The following is a 17,032-nucleotide window of genomic DNA, read 5'->3' as shown; positions in this document are numbered from 1 at the left end:
AAAATCACCATCTTCTCAAAACTCTGAATATTACTGAATATTACATGATATTGCAACAAACCACTTGCAAGTAAATTTCACTACTGAAATGTATTTAAATATGTTTCCAAATTGACACATTTTAAGATGTTGTCTGGATATATTAAATAATTAAATTTTGATTAAAATGTAATTAATAGTTAAATTAATATAAATGTATCTTAAATTAACACAATTTCAAACTGAGAAATGCTTTAAAATTTGATCTGTCCTTATAACAACTAAATAACAATAATAACAAAAATGAATAATAAAAAATGATCAATAAGCCTCTTCATAATTCCTAACAATTACTAGTGTTATTTTACTCTTCATCCTTTTTATGCATATCACTGGACTGAATTTTATCCATTTTTCTTTGTTTTCATTTGTAATACCTATTCCCATATGGTCGCTTTTTCAGCATTATGAAACGCCGTTATGAAAGCAGTCATATTTTGAATTAGTCAAACAACAAGTATAATCTTCTTACTCTGGCCAATGTGCCATCTCTGTCTGTGAGAAATCAGCATCCTTGACCCCAATTAACCCAAGCTTAGCGTGGGCCACATATACTTCAATATGACAACCAGCCAAGAACCACTAAGCAATTATACTACACCCACCTAACAGATCATTTCAAAGCGGATTACTTAAAACAATCAAAAATTGAAAAAAAGTGTAAAAGGGAAGGAGGCCATCAGGAATATTTGACCAAAATAACAAAGTAAAAGCAACATTTTGACTGATTCAAACACAAAAAGAAAAAAGAAAACCACGATACAGAGAAAAAAGCACTTGTAGTGATTGGAAAGTTGTCTCAAAAAAAAATGGCATTTTCATGGTACAATAACTTAGTAAAATCTCAGAAGAAACTATTTAACAACTAGTCTATTTCTATCAGCTAGTCAGACTAAACCTGCAAAGATGAACCAATATCAACACCAATATGAACCAATTCTATTGCTTCATCATTATATTATAGTATATGTATTGTAAATTTCCTTTACAATTCTTTACAATAAGTTAACATACGTTAAAAATAGTTAACATTAACTACAAATAAATACTTCTACACCGTTTAATGATTCTTAGATAACGTTACTAATACATTTTTAAGATCAAAGGTTTACACAAACGCTGTAAAATAGATTGCTCATTGTTAGTTCATATTAGGTAATGCATTAAACTAATGTAAAAAAAAAAGTGAAAGTCAGCAAAAATGGATACGAAAAAAAGTGGCGAAAAAGGAGGCTGCTGTTCTTTTAAACCCATTTAATTAGTGATACCGATACTATAATCTCATCTATGTCATTTTTATAATGAACTGAGTGCCGACTTGTAAATAGGCTGCATGTAGCGGGTTTAAAACAACAGCACGTGGTGTTATGGCTCATTGTGGAGGATGTTATGACATCTTTAACAAGTGAAATGACAAAGCAAGAAGAAAACATTTGAGCAGGTTGCCTGGAGCCCCTGCTAAAGAGCGGAGCTATTTCAATGGCTGTTTAGCATAACAGTGAGGACCAGCGTGTGCGTGTTAACGTATGTGCGAGACGGAGCGAGCGTGCATGTGTGTATGCATGCACACATGTTGTCTTTTTCAACTGCCTACGGAGACCCGACCACTTCAGCGGGTGGAGAGGGGAGATGTGTGCCATGCGTGCCCATCTGGGGTTGACTGCGATGGGGCGGGAGGTTGGGGAGGGCGGGCTGGTTGGCTGATTGTGTGGATGGATGTGTGTGAGTGCACGTAGGAGCTGAGTCTCTGAGGACACGGGCCATGCTAGTAGATGTACAAAGGAAGATTATTTGACTCTGAATAATGCCACTTGGCATAATGTGACAAAAACAACTTGACAGGAAGGATAAGTTTCATTTCGGTTCAGGGCGCAGAGAGAGAGCAAGAAAGGAGGTGGAAAAAACAAGAAAGCAAAATGGAGAAATGGAATGAGAGGGTAGAAAAAACAAGGCAGATGGGATTTTTTCCCTTGTTTGCATTCGAGGAAGTGAAAGCAAATGCACAATGCGGCTGGAAAATAAGCGACACAATCTCATTCCAAGCGAACGAAGAAAGAAAAGAACACATAATCTTTTCAGACACCCTCCAGGAGGGGAGAAAGATAGTTAGGCATTGCAAAATTGAGGTAAAACCAGTACAAGATGGCGTAGAGCAGCAGATTCAAGCAGCCTTTTTGTAGGACACTCAGAAAACTCACAAACCAGAGCTCACATGTTCAAAGCATCTCATAGTAAGACTACTGATCCCGGGTCAGCTTTCACCGTGAAATGAAAGTCAACAATGAACCACGATCAGGATTCTTACTTGAATTGTTCACTTATGACACGAGGAGCTATATTCACAAAGCGTTACAGAGTGGGAGCGCTGTTTTTCAGATCAGGTTGTCTTGAGGAGCAACGTTGAGCAAATGGACAAGAAAACCGATCCTAGAGCGACGCTCCTGCTCTGGCTTTCTTTCTGAATATAAACAAAAAAGTCTTTAGCCACACAATGCAAACACACCTTTCCCACAACACACACTTAACAAACTGGTCTACAGATTGCACAAAAGGATTATAACCAACATGATGGGCCTGGCCATCCCTTAAGACGGTGTTCTCCATTGTGTGCCCTCCCCTTCAGTGTTTCTTATTCAACTTATCTTTCTTGCCCTCAGTGTTTCCCTCATTCTTTCCTTTTCTTTAAGCCTTTATCACAATAAGCCCAAGGTTTGGAGGGCTTCTCTCTATTTGGATCTCCTTAGCGGGAGATTTACTCCGGAAATAGGGCAGTTGCCTTTGTGACACCCCCGCAGCAACTATCAGCTAAAATGAACAAAACAATATCCTTCACACTTTGATTGTTTTAGTATATCTAATTCGTCCAGTTTCAATGGAAGTCCTAAGAAGACATGCATTCTTTTTTCTCCCCACTTTTCATGATCCTGACATGAAAGAAACCATTTCTTTGGTTAGTTTCAATCACTAAAACACATGTCAGCAATATATCCATACAGACTTCATAATGGAAATAAAATAGACCATATGTTCAATATTACTTTATGAATGTCTCCTAAAAAAAAAAAAAAAAAAAAGTTTTTTACTGACTGACCCCAAACTTTTGAACAGAAGAGTATGCTAAAATTTTCGCAAGAAAGTCAAAATCTTGAGGGGGAAAAAATTGTTCAACCAAGATTACAGGAAAATTGTGATCATTAAAAAATAAAGCATGGCCTCTTAGGACTTCTGTATATTTCTGTTCTACTGTTCTCTAAATCAAACCACAAGCTATTCTGAATAAGCAGAACCTTTAATCAAAGGCCTGTAATAAATCTATACCTCTGTACATTCATCTGTGAATCATCAGTTCCTATCTTTGTTTGCATGTGTGTTGTAGGTGGCTTGAACTGCTTAATCTCACATCTGCATGTCCCTTGTGTGAGAACACATCTTAAGATAATCCTCCTCCAGAATTTTGCACTAGGAATAACGAGCAGAGCGAAGGGAATATTACAGCCAGAACACGCAGGAACACACACAGCACTGCAAATCAGAGAGGAAAGGTTAAGCCAGAGAAGCAGTGCAAGAGAGAAAGTTAGAGTCAGAGAGTCAAAGAGTAAAAGAAATTAACTAAGGAAAAGATAGAAGCAGGTCTCAAAATGTGACTTATCCCTCCAAGCTGGCTGTTATGTCACATTTTGAAGGGCCTCCCCCTTCACAGAGGGAGAAGACAGCCATTACTTACATCAAATAACCTTTCTATATATATCTCCTCATTGACCTTATCCCGCAAGACATCCTGAGAATGGCGAACGAATGTCACATAGCTGTCGGCAACATCCATCCCAGGTTTCTGCAGATGACGGAAAGAGAGACAGAGAAAGATATATTAGTGCTTGAAGCAATTTAAATATTAGTATGCCACAGCTCTGTTACAAATTCTAATGAACTTTCTACAAAGGCAGCACCACAACAAATACACTCAACTCACAGAAACAATACCTTTTTAATTACACTATTACACTATTTTTTAAGCGATATTTATTTTAGTATTGAGTACTGAAGTTTTTATAATAAACTCTCGCGCCATCTTTTTATTCACAGTGTCGCAATGCTTTCTAGGATTGGCTTTTCCATGAAGGAATTGAATGTGAATGCCTAATTTTTGAAAAAACTTTTGATCCCTTAAAATACTATAAATGTAGGCTAGTCTTGTGTATCCAGACCTTCAGACTGACGGCAGAAGGTCTGGGCTGCATCCAAAATCGCATACTTCCCTACTACAGTAGTAGGCGAAAAACAGTATGTGACAAAAGTAGTATGTCCGAATTCACAGAACTTATAAAAGAATAGGCAAAAAGTACCCGGATGACCTACTACTGCCGGAGAGATTCTGAAGTGTGCATACGATGGACACTTTACTATCCCATGAGCCCACGAGAGAGAATTTGTGAATGGCTGTGAAGCAACGTAACTGACGTTGGTAGGTCACATGATAATGACAACATGGCAGATGTAGTACGTCTGGATTACAATAGTACTACACACATTCAAACTGTATAGAATGTACTTTTTAGAGGTTGTGAAATAATAACTTAGTCAATATAACTACCTACTCAAGAGAGAATGCGATTTCGGAGCAGCCATGATCTCCATGGCAGCTTTAATTGGTCAAGGACCGCCCAAGAGGCCGCCTGACTGACATGTAAAGCAACTAATCACAGTTTGTTTTGTTCAGTGCCATGTTTAGGGGAGTGGAAATGTAAAGTCGATGCCCAGACAACAACAGAATGGCATGTAAAACTCTTGAAAGCAAGTCGCAGTTGTAAACCCAACAGCTTTCTTGTTCTGTTTGGCGTCATGACAGCATTGTTTCCAGGCAGACCGTTAAAGAACGCGACACACACGTCTCCGGGACATCCTGAAGAATGCAACCAATCAGATGACGACTTTGAAAAATCCTGAAGTGTTTCCAAATGTGTGTACCTTATGCATCAGATGTCCAGCCAAGACTGGGGCTGAGACTAAATGTAAACAGAGAATAAAGGCGCGGTAACATTTACCATTGTTCAGAGAATTTTTATCGTCGAAATCTAGTAATTTCAATAGGAATCTATGCAATCTGGAATTTGGCTTGAAGGCGTCAGGATCAAGTTGGTCATGTGAATTTGTCATGTTGACCAACAGAAAGTGACTCCTGTGCTTCATACATCACTACACTCTCAACAATGGACCTTTTTGCCCCCCAAATTTAGCAGAGAATTCCTTATTGTGACTGTCCCTTAATAGTTGTTAAACCTGTATTGTCATGCTAATCTGAAGCTTGTGGTAATTTTTAAGTTTTTTCGCATTGTAAAGTAGCAAGCTACTGTCATATAAACTAATGGTGTTTCACCTGACAAGTAGATAAAAAGTGTTTTCTTTCTCATTTTCCTAGATGTCTAAGAGTCAAAACGTGAGCTGTCATTGTCAGAGTTTGAAGTCTGAACATGTTGGCAGGAGAACAATGCTATCTGATTAAGTAAGATTCTATTCAACGAAATAGCAAGTGAAAAATCAACCCAGGGTAAATCATCTGGGGTGTTTTGCCCCCCTGCTCGGCCTCAGCGGAGAATTAAACACTTCCTTTGCCAGCGGGCAAATAAAGGTCATCAGAATTGGTAATTGTCAGACGCTGTAAATTGAACTTACTTCACACATCTATGGGTCCTTTCAGAGGGTGCAAATGAGCAAGTTTGTCAGACATGATTTTATTTTGTGTATTAAGCAAACAATTAACATGGAAACATAAGATTCCCTGACCCTCAGACCATCAGGACTACGACAAAGAGAGAGAGAGAGAGAGCGAGAGGATGCTTCCGGCATTCATTGACAGGCTTTTAATTTAAAAAGCCTCGCGTTGTGACCAAATGTGTTGGCAGTTGAAGGAAACTCAGTGATGTGAAGCTGAGTGCAATGAGTTGGACTCAGCGGCATCCTCACGACGCGCTTTTGTTGCACAACACACACATCACACTGTCTGCTGCAGAGGGTAGAGCTTCACAGAGATGACTCTCACACATACACATGAATGGCCATTTGGGGCTAAGAGATGGCCACACAGCAGGCCATGGCAATTATTAGCCATATCTTAAAGCTATTACAGGGCTTTTGAAAACAGTGTAACATACTATTAATGAATTGTGAATGAGTTATGTATGTCTACAAGAAGGAAAAAACTGAATAAACAAATTGATGAACAACTTAAATATTACGTTCAATTATAAACAATGAACTGTTTGATGAATCAACCAATGAGTATTAGAAAAATCCTGTTGTCACTTACAGGAACATCCACATATTTCGAAGCAGCTTTTACCTACAAATAAAAGAGATTTTATAATCAAAATAAATTAATCATTTAAATATGAATATTTTGCCTATACAATATTGCAATGTGAAAGACAAAATCTTCTTTAGAAATATTATTTTAACAAAGCAGTTTATAAGTCCTAATATAAGATTAAACAATATCTTTGTTGTTGAAAACGCATTTTGGAGTCAAAAGGCCAGATTTACTAAACAGAGCAAATTAGTGTGAGAACACAATACAATAAAAGCGCAGACGTGAGTGGAAAGTTCTGCGCGTGATCCTCTGACGAGATGCAAATTTAAGAAAACAGACGCAGCCGAATCATTTCCATAATGACCAATGCAATCTACCAAGGGAAGCAGAAATTTGGGGTGGTAAATAATGGCGAAAATACCAGTAAGTTGACTAGAGCACATCCCAGTTATTCGCGCTGAGTGATTCATTTAAATAGTCTCCTCCCATAAATGTTGTGTCTGAAAGGGAAACTCCTACAAATGCATATGCAATAAGGTCAAAATAACTCTGCCCACTCCTTTTCAGTGCTAATTTGTCACTGCGTCTTTGGTAAATCCTGACAGTAGTTTTTAATGCCAAAAAAGGGATTGCGCTGGCACAAACTGTAAGTAAATCTGGCCCAAAGTATCTTGTGACTAGAGTAAAAGATTTTTTTATTAGAAAAATACTTTGTTCTTACTGTAAATGACAGGAAGGAGGAAAAAAGTGTGCCCTCATCGTAACGTGACAATTTTGCCAGAACACTCTCTAGGATTACAACAAACTGAAAAACACAGAAAAACACACAAATACAAATTTTAACTATATTGCCTTTCAAAATATAAAATTATCCTAATTGATCAAACAGAATAATTTGTCCTGTGAATTTCTTAGAGATTTAACAATGAATAGAAACTTAACCCACAAACAGCATGATTTATAAAATTAAAGTCTGTTTTTACTTTTTTTATTTACTTTTTTTTTTTTTTTAAAGAAGCAATTATATGCATATGTAAAAACACAAATTCCTGGAATGCTACCTTTGCCACGAGTAAAGTAATCATTTCTTTCACCGTCTCCTCGATGAGATCGTCAATTTGCGAGTGGTACTGTCTCTGGAAAAGAAAGACATGATGAGTATGAATTGCAACAAGGTTTCTTCGAGCTGTTTGGTGGTTTTCACCTGGGATAATCTGTGCAAACCCAATCCCTTTGTCTCCATATACCTCATATAAAGGACGTCTGGGTAATTAATTCAGTTCAGATCATTACCTGTCTCAAGATGCTACGGATATGAGATGTCTCACTTCTAGCACATGTATATTCAGAACCAGCTATCACATATGGTAATATAATCAAAACAATTTAAGTGTCAGAGGACTGGGGGAAACTGCTAGGATTGCTAATTATACCTTAGGGACACAAAGGTGAGAATTCAATTGAATTGTTAGCCACACTTACCCATTCTCTAACAAACTTTCACAAGATTGAGTAAAGGGATGAAAAGAAAGATACAGCAGACAAGGTGACAGTGACAATTAGAAAGCAACAGAGAGAAAAAGAAAACATCTCATTACAGCACAGAGTCAAACTAAATAAAAAATTTAGAAACAATGGAAAATTGCCATGCTTGTGAATCATTCAGATCTGTAGCATTAAATGCATTTAAATGGTACACTTGCAATCATTGATAATACGTGTGTATGCATTTAAAAAACAACGTTCAATTCATATATACCTACTGTATATATCATAGGCTGGTGCATATGATGAATTCATGCATTTCAAAAAATACTGCAGAATAAAGGGTTTAACGGTATAAACTGCTATTTAAACTAAGATGCAGATGAGCACATTATGAGGGCGTTTGACTGGAAATTGTGGCAGAGAAAGTGTATGTTTGCAAAGATGAGAAAGCTAGAGAAAAAGAGAACATGAGAAGTTCCTTGTATATGGGTACATGTGTACCTCTTGGCTGAGCTCCATTGCACATAGTTTGGCAGATTGGGCCTTGGCGTCCACCATGACATTGAACATGGTGCATATGGACTGAGGAACACGGTAGTCTGTGGTGCGGGGGCTCTTCTGCAACTTCACCTCAAAGGCTGCTCTGGTTCTGAAACAACACAGAGGAGAATCAATTCCACTGTGGTAATTCAGAAGTAGGATGTTAAAAGTGAAGCGAGGAAACAAGAACAAAATATATGCGGGTTGAGACTTTCTGCATTAAAGTGTAGTAACTGGCACTCTTAGTGGTGTAAGATGCTTTTATGTGTAGCCAGAATATCTATTAGGTAGTTTTTTAACTTTTGACGACTGAAATCCAATAAAGGACTATCGAAGAAAGAAAGAAAGAAAGAAAGAAACAAAAAGAATGAAAAAGAAAGAAAGAAAATAAATAATAATAATACAAATTATTTTTTTAATCACAATTCTTAGCTTACTAAAAAGTCGTTTTGTGGATTGGAATAGGAAAGGAGTGGCTTATTTTACTTGTTAAGCCAGATCATCTTCTGACTCACCAAATTACCATGACATTACTCACAACAGTTTCTTAAATCACGTCTTCACTCACAGCAAGCACGACAAAGAGTTTATCGCACCCTACGAGCGACTGAAGGAATGCTGCTAAGAAGACGTCCTGTTTGACATCCTCACAACACTTTAAGAAGAAGGATTATAGATGTGGACATGCACATTGGAAATCAGCTAGCCCTTTTTCTCTTATTCAAATGGGATGCATAATGCACGCTTTTTTATCATCATCAATATTTTCAGTATTTTTCAGGTTTTAATTTGTATAAAGACAAAACAATATTAATATTTGGTATATCTAAAAATGAATATCCACATTTAATATTTTACATTATAATGTTGTGATGCCACAATTCATTTGTAGAATTTAAAATGATACATTTTAGATTCTGGTGTTTAAATTATTGAGACAAAAATAGTACACAATTTTAATGTTGGTTATAACACGTCTGGATATATATAGCGTATGCACTCCTGTTAAAACAGTTTTTCTTTTTCTTTATGTAAAATAGAAATATAAATCATATCAGAGCTTTTGCTTCTTTAATGTAAAAATTACAACCTATGCAATGCCACAAAAAAACAAAAAAAACAAAGTGACATTTCAGAGAAATAAAAATAAACAATTTGAAAAAAGTGTGCATACCCCTGAACTCATAGTTCAATCACCCTTTAATTGTATTACAGAATTTTATTATATTATTCTATTTTTTTAAAGAAATCTTTCAGGTTAGCACATCTTTAATTTTAATATTTTCCCACTCTTTTATGCAAAAACGTCCCAGATCTGCTCAATTTAGAGGGCATCTCTTGTGGAAGACTTTGTGTACTTTTTTATATCGACTGTAAATAATTAATATTTTAATAGTAAAAAATATATAGTAAAATAAGTAATATGTCAATAGGTGCATCCTTAAGATTAAGCCAATATTCTGCATTGTAGAAATGCAAATAAGATATATAACAGTAACTATATTATTTTTAAGAAACAAACTTTACTACAAACATGACTGTAAAAAAGAAAGTTTATAATTTTATTATTATTTTAATCATGTTTTGTCTCTTTTTAAATAGTCCTGTGGTGTGAAGTAAAAGTACGAATAATTAATGTCATCTCAACTAATATTACGTCATGAAAGCTACACACATAATAAAAAATAAAAAAATAACAAAAAAGCAAAATGCTGCTTAAAATTGTTTTAAATGGAGTTTAGCATGTCACACTGCAGTACATCCCAAAAAGTGTCAACTGTCAAAATACAACAGCCTAAATTCCACAAAAAAAGGTAGTTGTTGTGTTAGAAGACAGTTAACAGGTTTCCAACGTCAAGAAAGTTTCCAGCCTTACCTTTTTACACAGGACTCAATCATGTCACTGGACATGAGTTTAAGTCGGCTCTCCAGGTGTTTGGCAAACTCTTCTTCTGGCCAGTGAAGGTCTCTTATGAATGTCTGCAGTGCATCCAGTTTCCAAAACAAGTCCTCTGAAGTCCCAGAACCATTACTGGCAATGCAGAAGAGACAGTCAGAGGGAGATACAGAAAGTTATTTTACTCGGCGCTGAATATCAGGAATGGAATGCTCTGGAAAAGGTCAGGAAGTAGGAAGGTCAGAGGGCAGGGGGTTGTTAAAGAAGACAAAGCCTGTTTCGAGTCCAGGGTGGCACATTTGGTTTACTTATTTTTTACCACTTCCCGATCGTTGCAAAGTTGCCCTGACGGCTTCAGATCAACCTCATTGGCGATCGTTCCATGGAAAAAAATAAATGGTTAATCCTAAAACAAAATGATAAACAATCAGGCCTTACTTGGTTGTTTGAGTACAGGTAAGGTAAAACATGCACAATGATGTCAAAGGGGACTTGCGGGATAACAAGTAAAGACTGTATGTGTATGGAGTGGCAGGAGAAGCTACAGTCCCAGACTTTAAACTGATCAGACTAAAGTTATAGATCTGTTTGAATGGAACCAATTTCAGCTCCACAGGGTCCGAACTGAATGAAGAATAGATCATAGAAAGAAAATGAGAGACTGACTCTCACACCATTCCTCACAGCCTGAGTACAGAGTCCTCAAACAGCCAGCAGGCCAAGGCATCTTCAGTGGAAACATATTTTAAGATTGACTGAAGCAATGAGAGCTTCACACTGAAGCCAGATTTAGATGGAAGACTCCAAGGGTCGGTTCATTTGAACTGCAGTCGTCTAACAGACTCAACAGACACTCACATACAGCAGCAGAAGGATGTGTAGAAATATTTACAGATTGATTAATGGTGACTTTATTTATTTATTTGTTTATTTATTTATTAAGTTAGTATATCAAATTCAATTTTTAATAAATGTGCTTGATAGACTTACAAAAATATATAAACTGCATATTTATATTTTCTTTCTTTCTTTATTTACCCCCCCCCCCCCCCTCTAAAATAAAAATATTTAAATTTTAGGATTAAAAATAAATAAATAAGGTTACTTAGAAAAGTTAAAAATATGTTTTTCAATTAACATGTTTCATGTTTTGCTGATAATATACAGTAATTTGTAATGAAAAATTGTATAATAAATTATTTGGACGTTTAAACAACCCCGTATATGCGAAAGTTGTGAAATGAAATTCTTAAAAAATAAATGAAACCGTATACTCTTGTAAAACTGGCCAAATTAGATGTCAATCAAAACATTATTGATCCATTGTGTAAAAAACACTGTTGTGAGAAACAATGCAGTTTAAAGTTTGGGTTACTCACAAAACCAGTAAAGTCCTTTTAGAGTCTTGTATTTGTATCTACTGAAAGCCGATGCCTGTTGCTCTGAAGTTTGTATATCACTTCAGAGAACGGTATGAAGGAAACAGGACAGAACCAAGAAGGGGATGGGGTGATGTCATTCAGTATTCTTATCCCCAACAGCCCCAAGGCGGGGTACAGAAGGAGAGCTACTATTCTGGGACCCCATACCCAGCAAATACAGCAGGAAGAAATAGGAAAAACACCTAGGTCATTTTCTATTCTAATAGAAAAAGGGAAAGGAGGAAGATGTTGGAAAGATACAAGATGTTAAAGTAGCATCACTAATTCATGGTCAGATATCAATGATGAGCATCTAATCATATGACCATGCTATTGTGAATAATTTTGTTGAAGGTGAAGTGTATAATTTCTGCGGTACCAAACCAAATTGCGATCTGTTTGTTTCAGACTGACTGAACAAAGAAGAATCAGTCATCATGTTGGCTTGATATTAATGAATCATTCAACATTTGTCTTAACAAACATTCCTTTTCTAGTAATTTTTGTGATTTTGTTTGGCGCAGCTAGTGCAGAAATTACACACTTCAGATTTAATATTCAGCTATCAAAACATGAGAATGTTTTTATAGTGTGATACTGTATCTTCCAACACTTCAACATGCTTAGGGCTTTTTGGGTTCAAATTGTCCGTGGGCTATTTCCATGCTGTGGCCTTAGCATAAATATATTACTGAAACATTATTCAGGTTTATTGTAAACACAGATTCTGGTTGTACTTTATTTTACAGTGCACTGTGCATTCTTTGTACTTACCTAAGAAAGTACTAGATAATATAAGGTAACTAGATTTAGGGGAAGGTAAATATTATTACCCAGTTTTTGTAATTATTATAATATGTATATAGTAATATGTACATGCGGAAAAGGACTGTAAAATAAAGTGCTAACCAAATTGTAAATAGAAAGTATTTTAAGCTTGAGTTTGACATGACTAGACAGGTACAAATATTTTGTGACTGAGGTTTGGTGGTTTCAACTACCGTAGTTTTGGCAACCTTTGGAGTTTACCCATCATTACACCTTAGAGTGTCACTCAGCATGCGTAATTATGTCTGTGCATGCATAATTTTTTTCCAATAAATGCAGCGCTGAAGGTATTTCACTCTCATCTGGAAAGTGGTGAAAAGCTAAGGTTTGGAGAATAGTTTTTTTTAATTATCATGTCTAAATATATGCTAAAATTCCATTGGCTCACCTGTGTCAACTCCCTAAATCGCAATTTTTTTTTTCATTTTAATTCACAAGTGTAGGCAATTTCCAACCATGTAAACAAAGCACTTGAGTCAACATATACAGTTTTAAGAAAAGGTTTGCGAACTATTTGGAATTACCTGATTTTATGTACATATTACTACCATAGCTTGATGTGAGTCAATATATCTGTTGTGTATATATATATATATATATATATATATATATATATATATATATATATATATATGCTACTTTACAATTTAAATTAAGATACAGTATAGCAAAAAGCAAACCTTTGTAATAAAGTAGTTTGCTACACTAGTACAAGTAGTTTGCTTCACACTACATTGTATTTTAAACCCACAAGATGAAAATAGTTAAAATCCCCAAGTGTTTTTTTTTCTCCTTAAATTAAAATTAATGGATGCTAACATTGTCTTCCATGATATGTTCTCTGTTAACATCTCAGAAAATGTGGTTTAGTGTTAAATGACCCTTTGGGATGAAAACATCTTTCTACATATATACACTATAATATGATAAAATAAAATGATGATTTAAAACATTAAATTGTATTTACCTCCAAAAAAACCCAATTAGTAAGATATTGGCAATTTTGCACAGCATCTGTTTTTGTATAGCAGAATCAAAGCATCTGTTTTTGTTTATTGTCCCTTATGTGGATTATGACACATGAAAGTGATTCCAAACATAGTAAATCAACAACAGATTGCTTTAAACTGAAAATGTCATTTGGTTTTGAAATTATTATCACAAACATAGAAATGTTCTGGAGCAATCTCTAGTTTTAACTATTTGTCTCGACAAAAAATATGACATTGTAAAATGTTGTGTGATGTTGCATTTTATAAATGCTAATTCAGGCTGAAATCCTCATTTCCAAATTCCAACTGTAGATGCACCTCTTAAGACTTTCCTAATTAAAATAGTTAAATGAAACCTGTCTACAACTAAAAATATGAAAAATATGAACTAAATGTTGATGCTAAGGCCACACATGCATGTATTAGAATCCAGTACAGACTCAGTACACACTCAGTTTCAGATAAACCCGGTATCCAGTTGGGGGTGGAAAAGCTAGGCATTTGCATTGGTCGCAGATTAACTGACACTGGTAGATTTGGTACTTTAGGCATTTGTAGATTCACATTTGGTAGGTTGACACTGGGCAGATTACTTGTTAAACTCCTGTGGAAAAGGAAAAAAGAAACAGAAAAAAAAGAATGCAATGATGTAGATGCACAGATGAAAGCATGGATGATAAAGAAACACGGCATTACGTACAGTATGTTTAGAGCACAAGATGAAGAATTCATTTAGAGAGAAGATGGTGTTGCAGAGATGAGAAGTGCACATGAGACTGGAGTGAATCACATTATCACCACTTTGGCTCTGGTTTTATGAGAAAACACACATTTGTTTCTGCTGAAATGCAGATTGTTGATTCAATTAGCATTAACATCCCTACAGTCGTGTAGTCGATGTTGCTTTGCTGAGTGATTCAAAGTTATTCTAGTGACTTGTATATTTAGGAATCGTGCAAAAAATGCTTATAAACGTTCAACAAGCTGAGCTGGTTAGGACTGTAAGAAAATTAGAGCTAGTTGAAGAAAAAGAAACCTAAATCTCAAAAACACACCCAATTATACAATTGGGTGTATATAAAATACAATTATTATTAAATAATTTTTTAAAGGGGACATATTATGCCCATTGTTTTTGTTTTGGGGGCTTACTAGAATAGGTTTTTATGATTGAATGTCCAAAAAACTATATTATTCACATATTTAAAGGAAGAGTAGGCAATTTATTTTATAAACACTTTTTGTTATACTGGCTGAAACTCTCTTCACATCCTGATAGCAATCAGTAATAGAAATGGTCTAAATATTAAAACATGTACATATATCTTCTGTGGAAGTCTCAGGACCCAAAAAATTGTCCAATCATTGCATTCGGTCTGGATGCAATGATACAATGTCCTACCTGCCTTTCAACATGTGCATTTCCATACCTTCGCGTACCCTGCTCACGCAGACGTCACACGACATCATCGCGTTCTGTAAGACTATGCAGAGTTGTAGACACACAGTCACCGAGCGCCGCAAAAAAACAGCAGCCACATTTTACAGTTCCTCCTGAACCAAAACAACAAGCTTATGCCATGCCGTAACCATAATTAAGAGCTGTTCACGTCCTCGGACTAGGATTTATGCGTTTCTATGTCACTATCAACGGCGAAATTAATCTGCAGCAGTCAGGTGGTACAAGTCAGTGCTCTCAAAGTTGTTTATGTTCATTATTATTGTTATGTGCTTTAGGACATGAGGTAATTTAACGCCGTCTCTCGTGACGATCTGCAGACTCTGCTGTGTGCGTTCATGTGTTTTGAAGGAGGCGTGCTTTAGGAGACGCTCTGAAGGGAGGTTGGGATCTCATGCTTTCAAAGCTAGCTTGCTATTGCTGGCCCCTCTGAAATAGCTTACCCTACCTTCAACATTGTTGTAGCATCTCTCTCTTCCTGGTCTGTAAGTAACCCTCTGTTTTGTTCCGGCCTCTGTGAAGTCCCTCCTTCCAAAAAGCGCAATGTGCTCTGATTGGTCGGCTGGACCAGTGTGTTGTGATTGGTCAATTGGTTCAAGCGTGTTTCAGAAATGTCATACCACTTACAATAACCGAGATATTCAACACACTATCAATACAACTCAACCAGGCCACGCCAGAAACAATGCTTACTGATATAGAGACTAGCTCTCTTTGCAGTGGACTTTGTGCTTTAGTAAATTTGCAGACCTTTTCGTGCTCAAACAGCAACCGTACACACTGAGTAAAGTTGAAATGTAAAAAAGTAATATAGGACCCCTTTTAGCCGTTAAAATCAAGTAAACAAGTGCAAAGAATGATTCGAAAAAACAAAGAGAGACAAAAACACGTAGCGAGACCCCCGAGGTCTGTTTAGTTCTGCTGAATTCCATCTTGCTCTCTGAACACATGAAAAGACTACAGAAGTACTGGGGGCATGATTAAGTGCATACATCTTTTTTATATAATTGTACTAATTGAATTAACATCCCTAGAACATACCGCTAGAAGTGAAAAAGTGTTTGGCTTACTTGACTGGTTCCCAAGACTCTCGTTCAAATCCTCTGTGTATGGACTGAGCTATGGAGGACTCCATTAGATCCACATACCTCACCACCAGAGGGGCAAACAGGTCTTGCAGGTGCTTATGAAACTTCCCATTACACAGATTATCTGAAAAAGCAAGACAAAAGTGGGAAAGAGAATTTTTGACCTTTGACCTATATTCAGCAATAAACAGCAATAAACATAAAAAATAGACACAAACAAAGGAACAAAAAAAAATTAGTTAGCGATTAGAGTTGAAGACAACATGAAGTTAAAATGTACAATTCTTGTTTTTCTGTCTTTTTTAATGGAATATTGCAGTATTTATTATAAATATGAGCACAACTTTTCTGCTCTTGTTTAATGCATGTACCCTCCCTTATAATCTTAAATCAAAACAATTTCCACTCCCTCATGCAGCGACATCTCTTCTTTGATGACAACCTGTCACTCTCATGATATCACAGCAAACACAACGATCCAATCAATTCCCGATGGACAAAATCAAATCCCGCACTACTTTTTTTTTTGTTTGAAAAGCCGTTTCACTTGGATATAGAAGATTATTATATTAAGAAAAGATTATTGCAACTTACGTTTCATGCCGACGTTTACTTTGTCATAAATTAAGTTTATGTAAAAATGAAGGAAAAATAATGTGATTTTTTATTGTCTTCCAATCCATGCAGCAGAAATTGTTCAAATATTTAAAAATGTATTAGCTACCTTTCCTTCAAGATATTTTTGTGTTAGATTATCCCAAAATATCTATTACAAAAAAAAACAATGGATTTTTACCGTTAATGCATTTTTTTAAGTAATTGGACACTATGTGTTGGAAAATACCTTATGTTTTAGCATGTGATGACTAAGCATAGTACAAGTCATAGCGTCTCTATTTCTCTCACTCTGGTCTCTCTCAAGGTCGATCATTCACAGTAGGTGCCATGTTTGTTTACTTCCCTGATTGCTCTGTAC

At 36.0% G+C, this 17,032-nt stretch overlaps 1 protein-coding gene across 8 annotated transcripts in view; it reads right to left on the bottom strand.

Moving 5' to 3' along the window:
- Positions 1-17,032, bottom strand: part of cadpsa (Ca2+-dependent activator protein for secretion a) — a 151,228-nt gene that overhangs the window by 11,446 nt on the left and 122,750 nt on the right. For 4 of the 8 annotated variants that reach the window (XM_077203229.1, XM_077203230.1, XM_077203237.1 and 1 more), the window contains 8 exons: positions 16,039-16,180; positions 13,961-14,113; positions 10,248-10,403; positions 8,333-8,480; positions 7,405-7,479; positions 7,065-7,148; positions 6,344-6,376; positions 3,764-3,871 (listed from right to left, as the gene is read on the bottom strand). In XM_077203229.1, coding sequence (XP_077059344.1) covers positions 3,764-3,871; positions 6,344-6,376; positions 7,065-7,148; positions 7,405-7,479; positions 8,333-8,480; positions 10,248-10,403; positions 13,961-14,113; positions 16,039-16,180 — 899 coding nt within the window. The remainder of the gene's footprint in view (positions 1-3,763; positions 3,872-6,343; positions 6,377-7,064; positions 7,149-7,404; positions 7,480-8,332; positions 8,481-10,247; positions 10,404-13,960; positions 14,114-16,038; positions 16,181-17,032) is intronic. The other 4 variants (XM_077203231.1, XM_077203233.1, XM_077203235.1 and 1 more) reach the window with 1 other exon arrangement.

This window comes from Siphateles boraxobius, unplaced genomic scaffold (genome assembly GCF_051911475.1).
Source record: "Siphateles boraxobius isolate OS27281-9 unplaced genomic scaffold, OSU_SipBor_1 5, whole genome shotgun sequence".
In the NCBI taxonomy this organism is placed as follows: Eukaryota; Metazoa; Chordata; class Actinopteri; order Cypriniformes; family Leuciscidae; genus Siphateles; species Siphateles boraxobius.
Note: the sequence above shows the minus strand (reverse complement) of the source record. Positions and strands in the feature narration are given on the sequence as shown.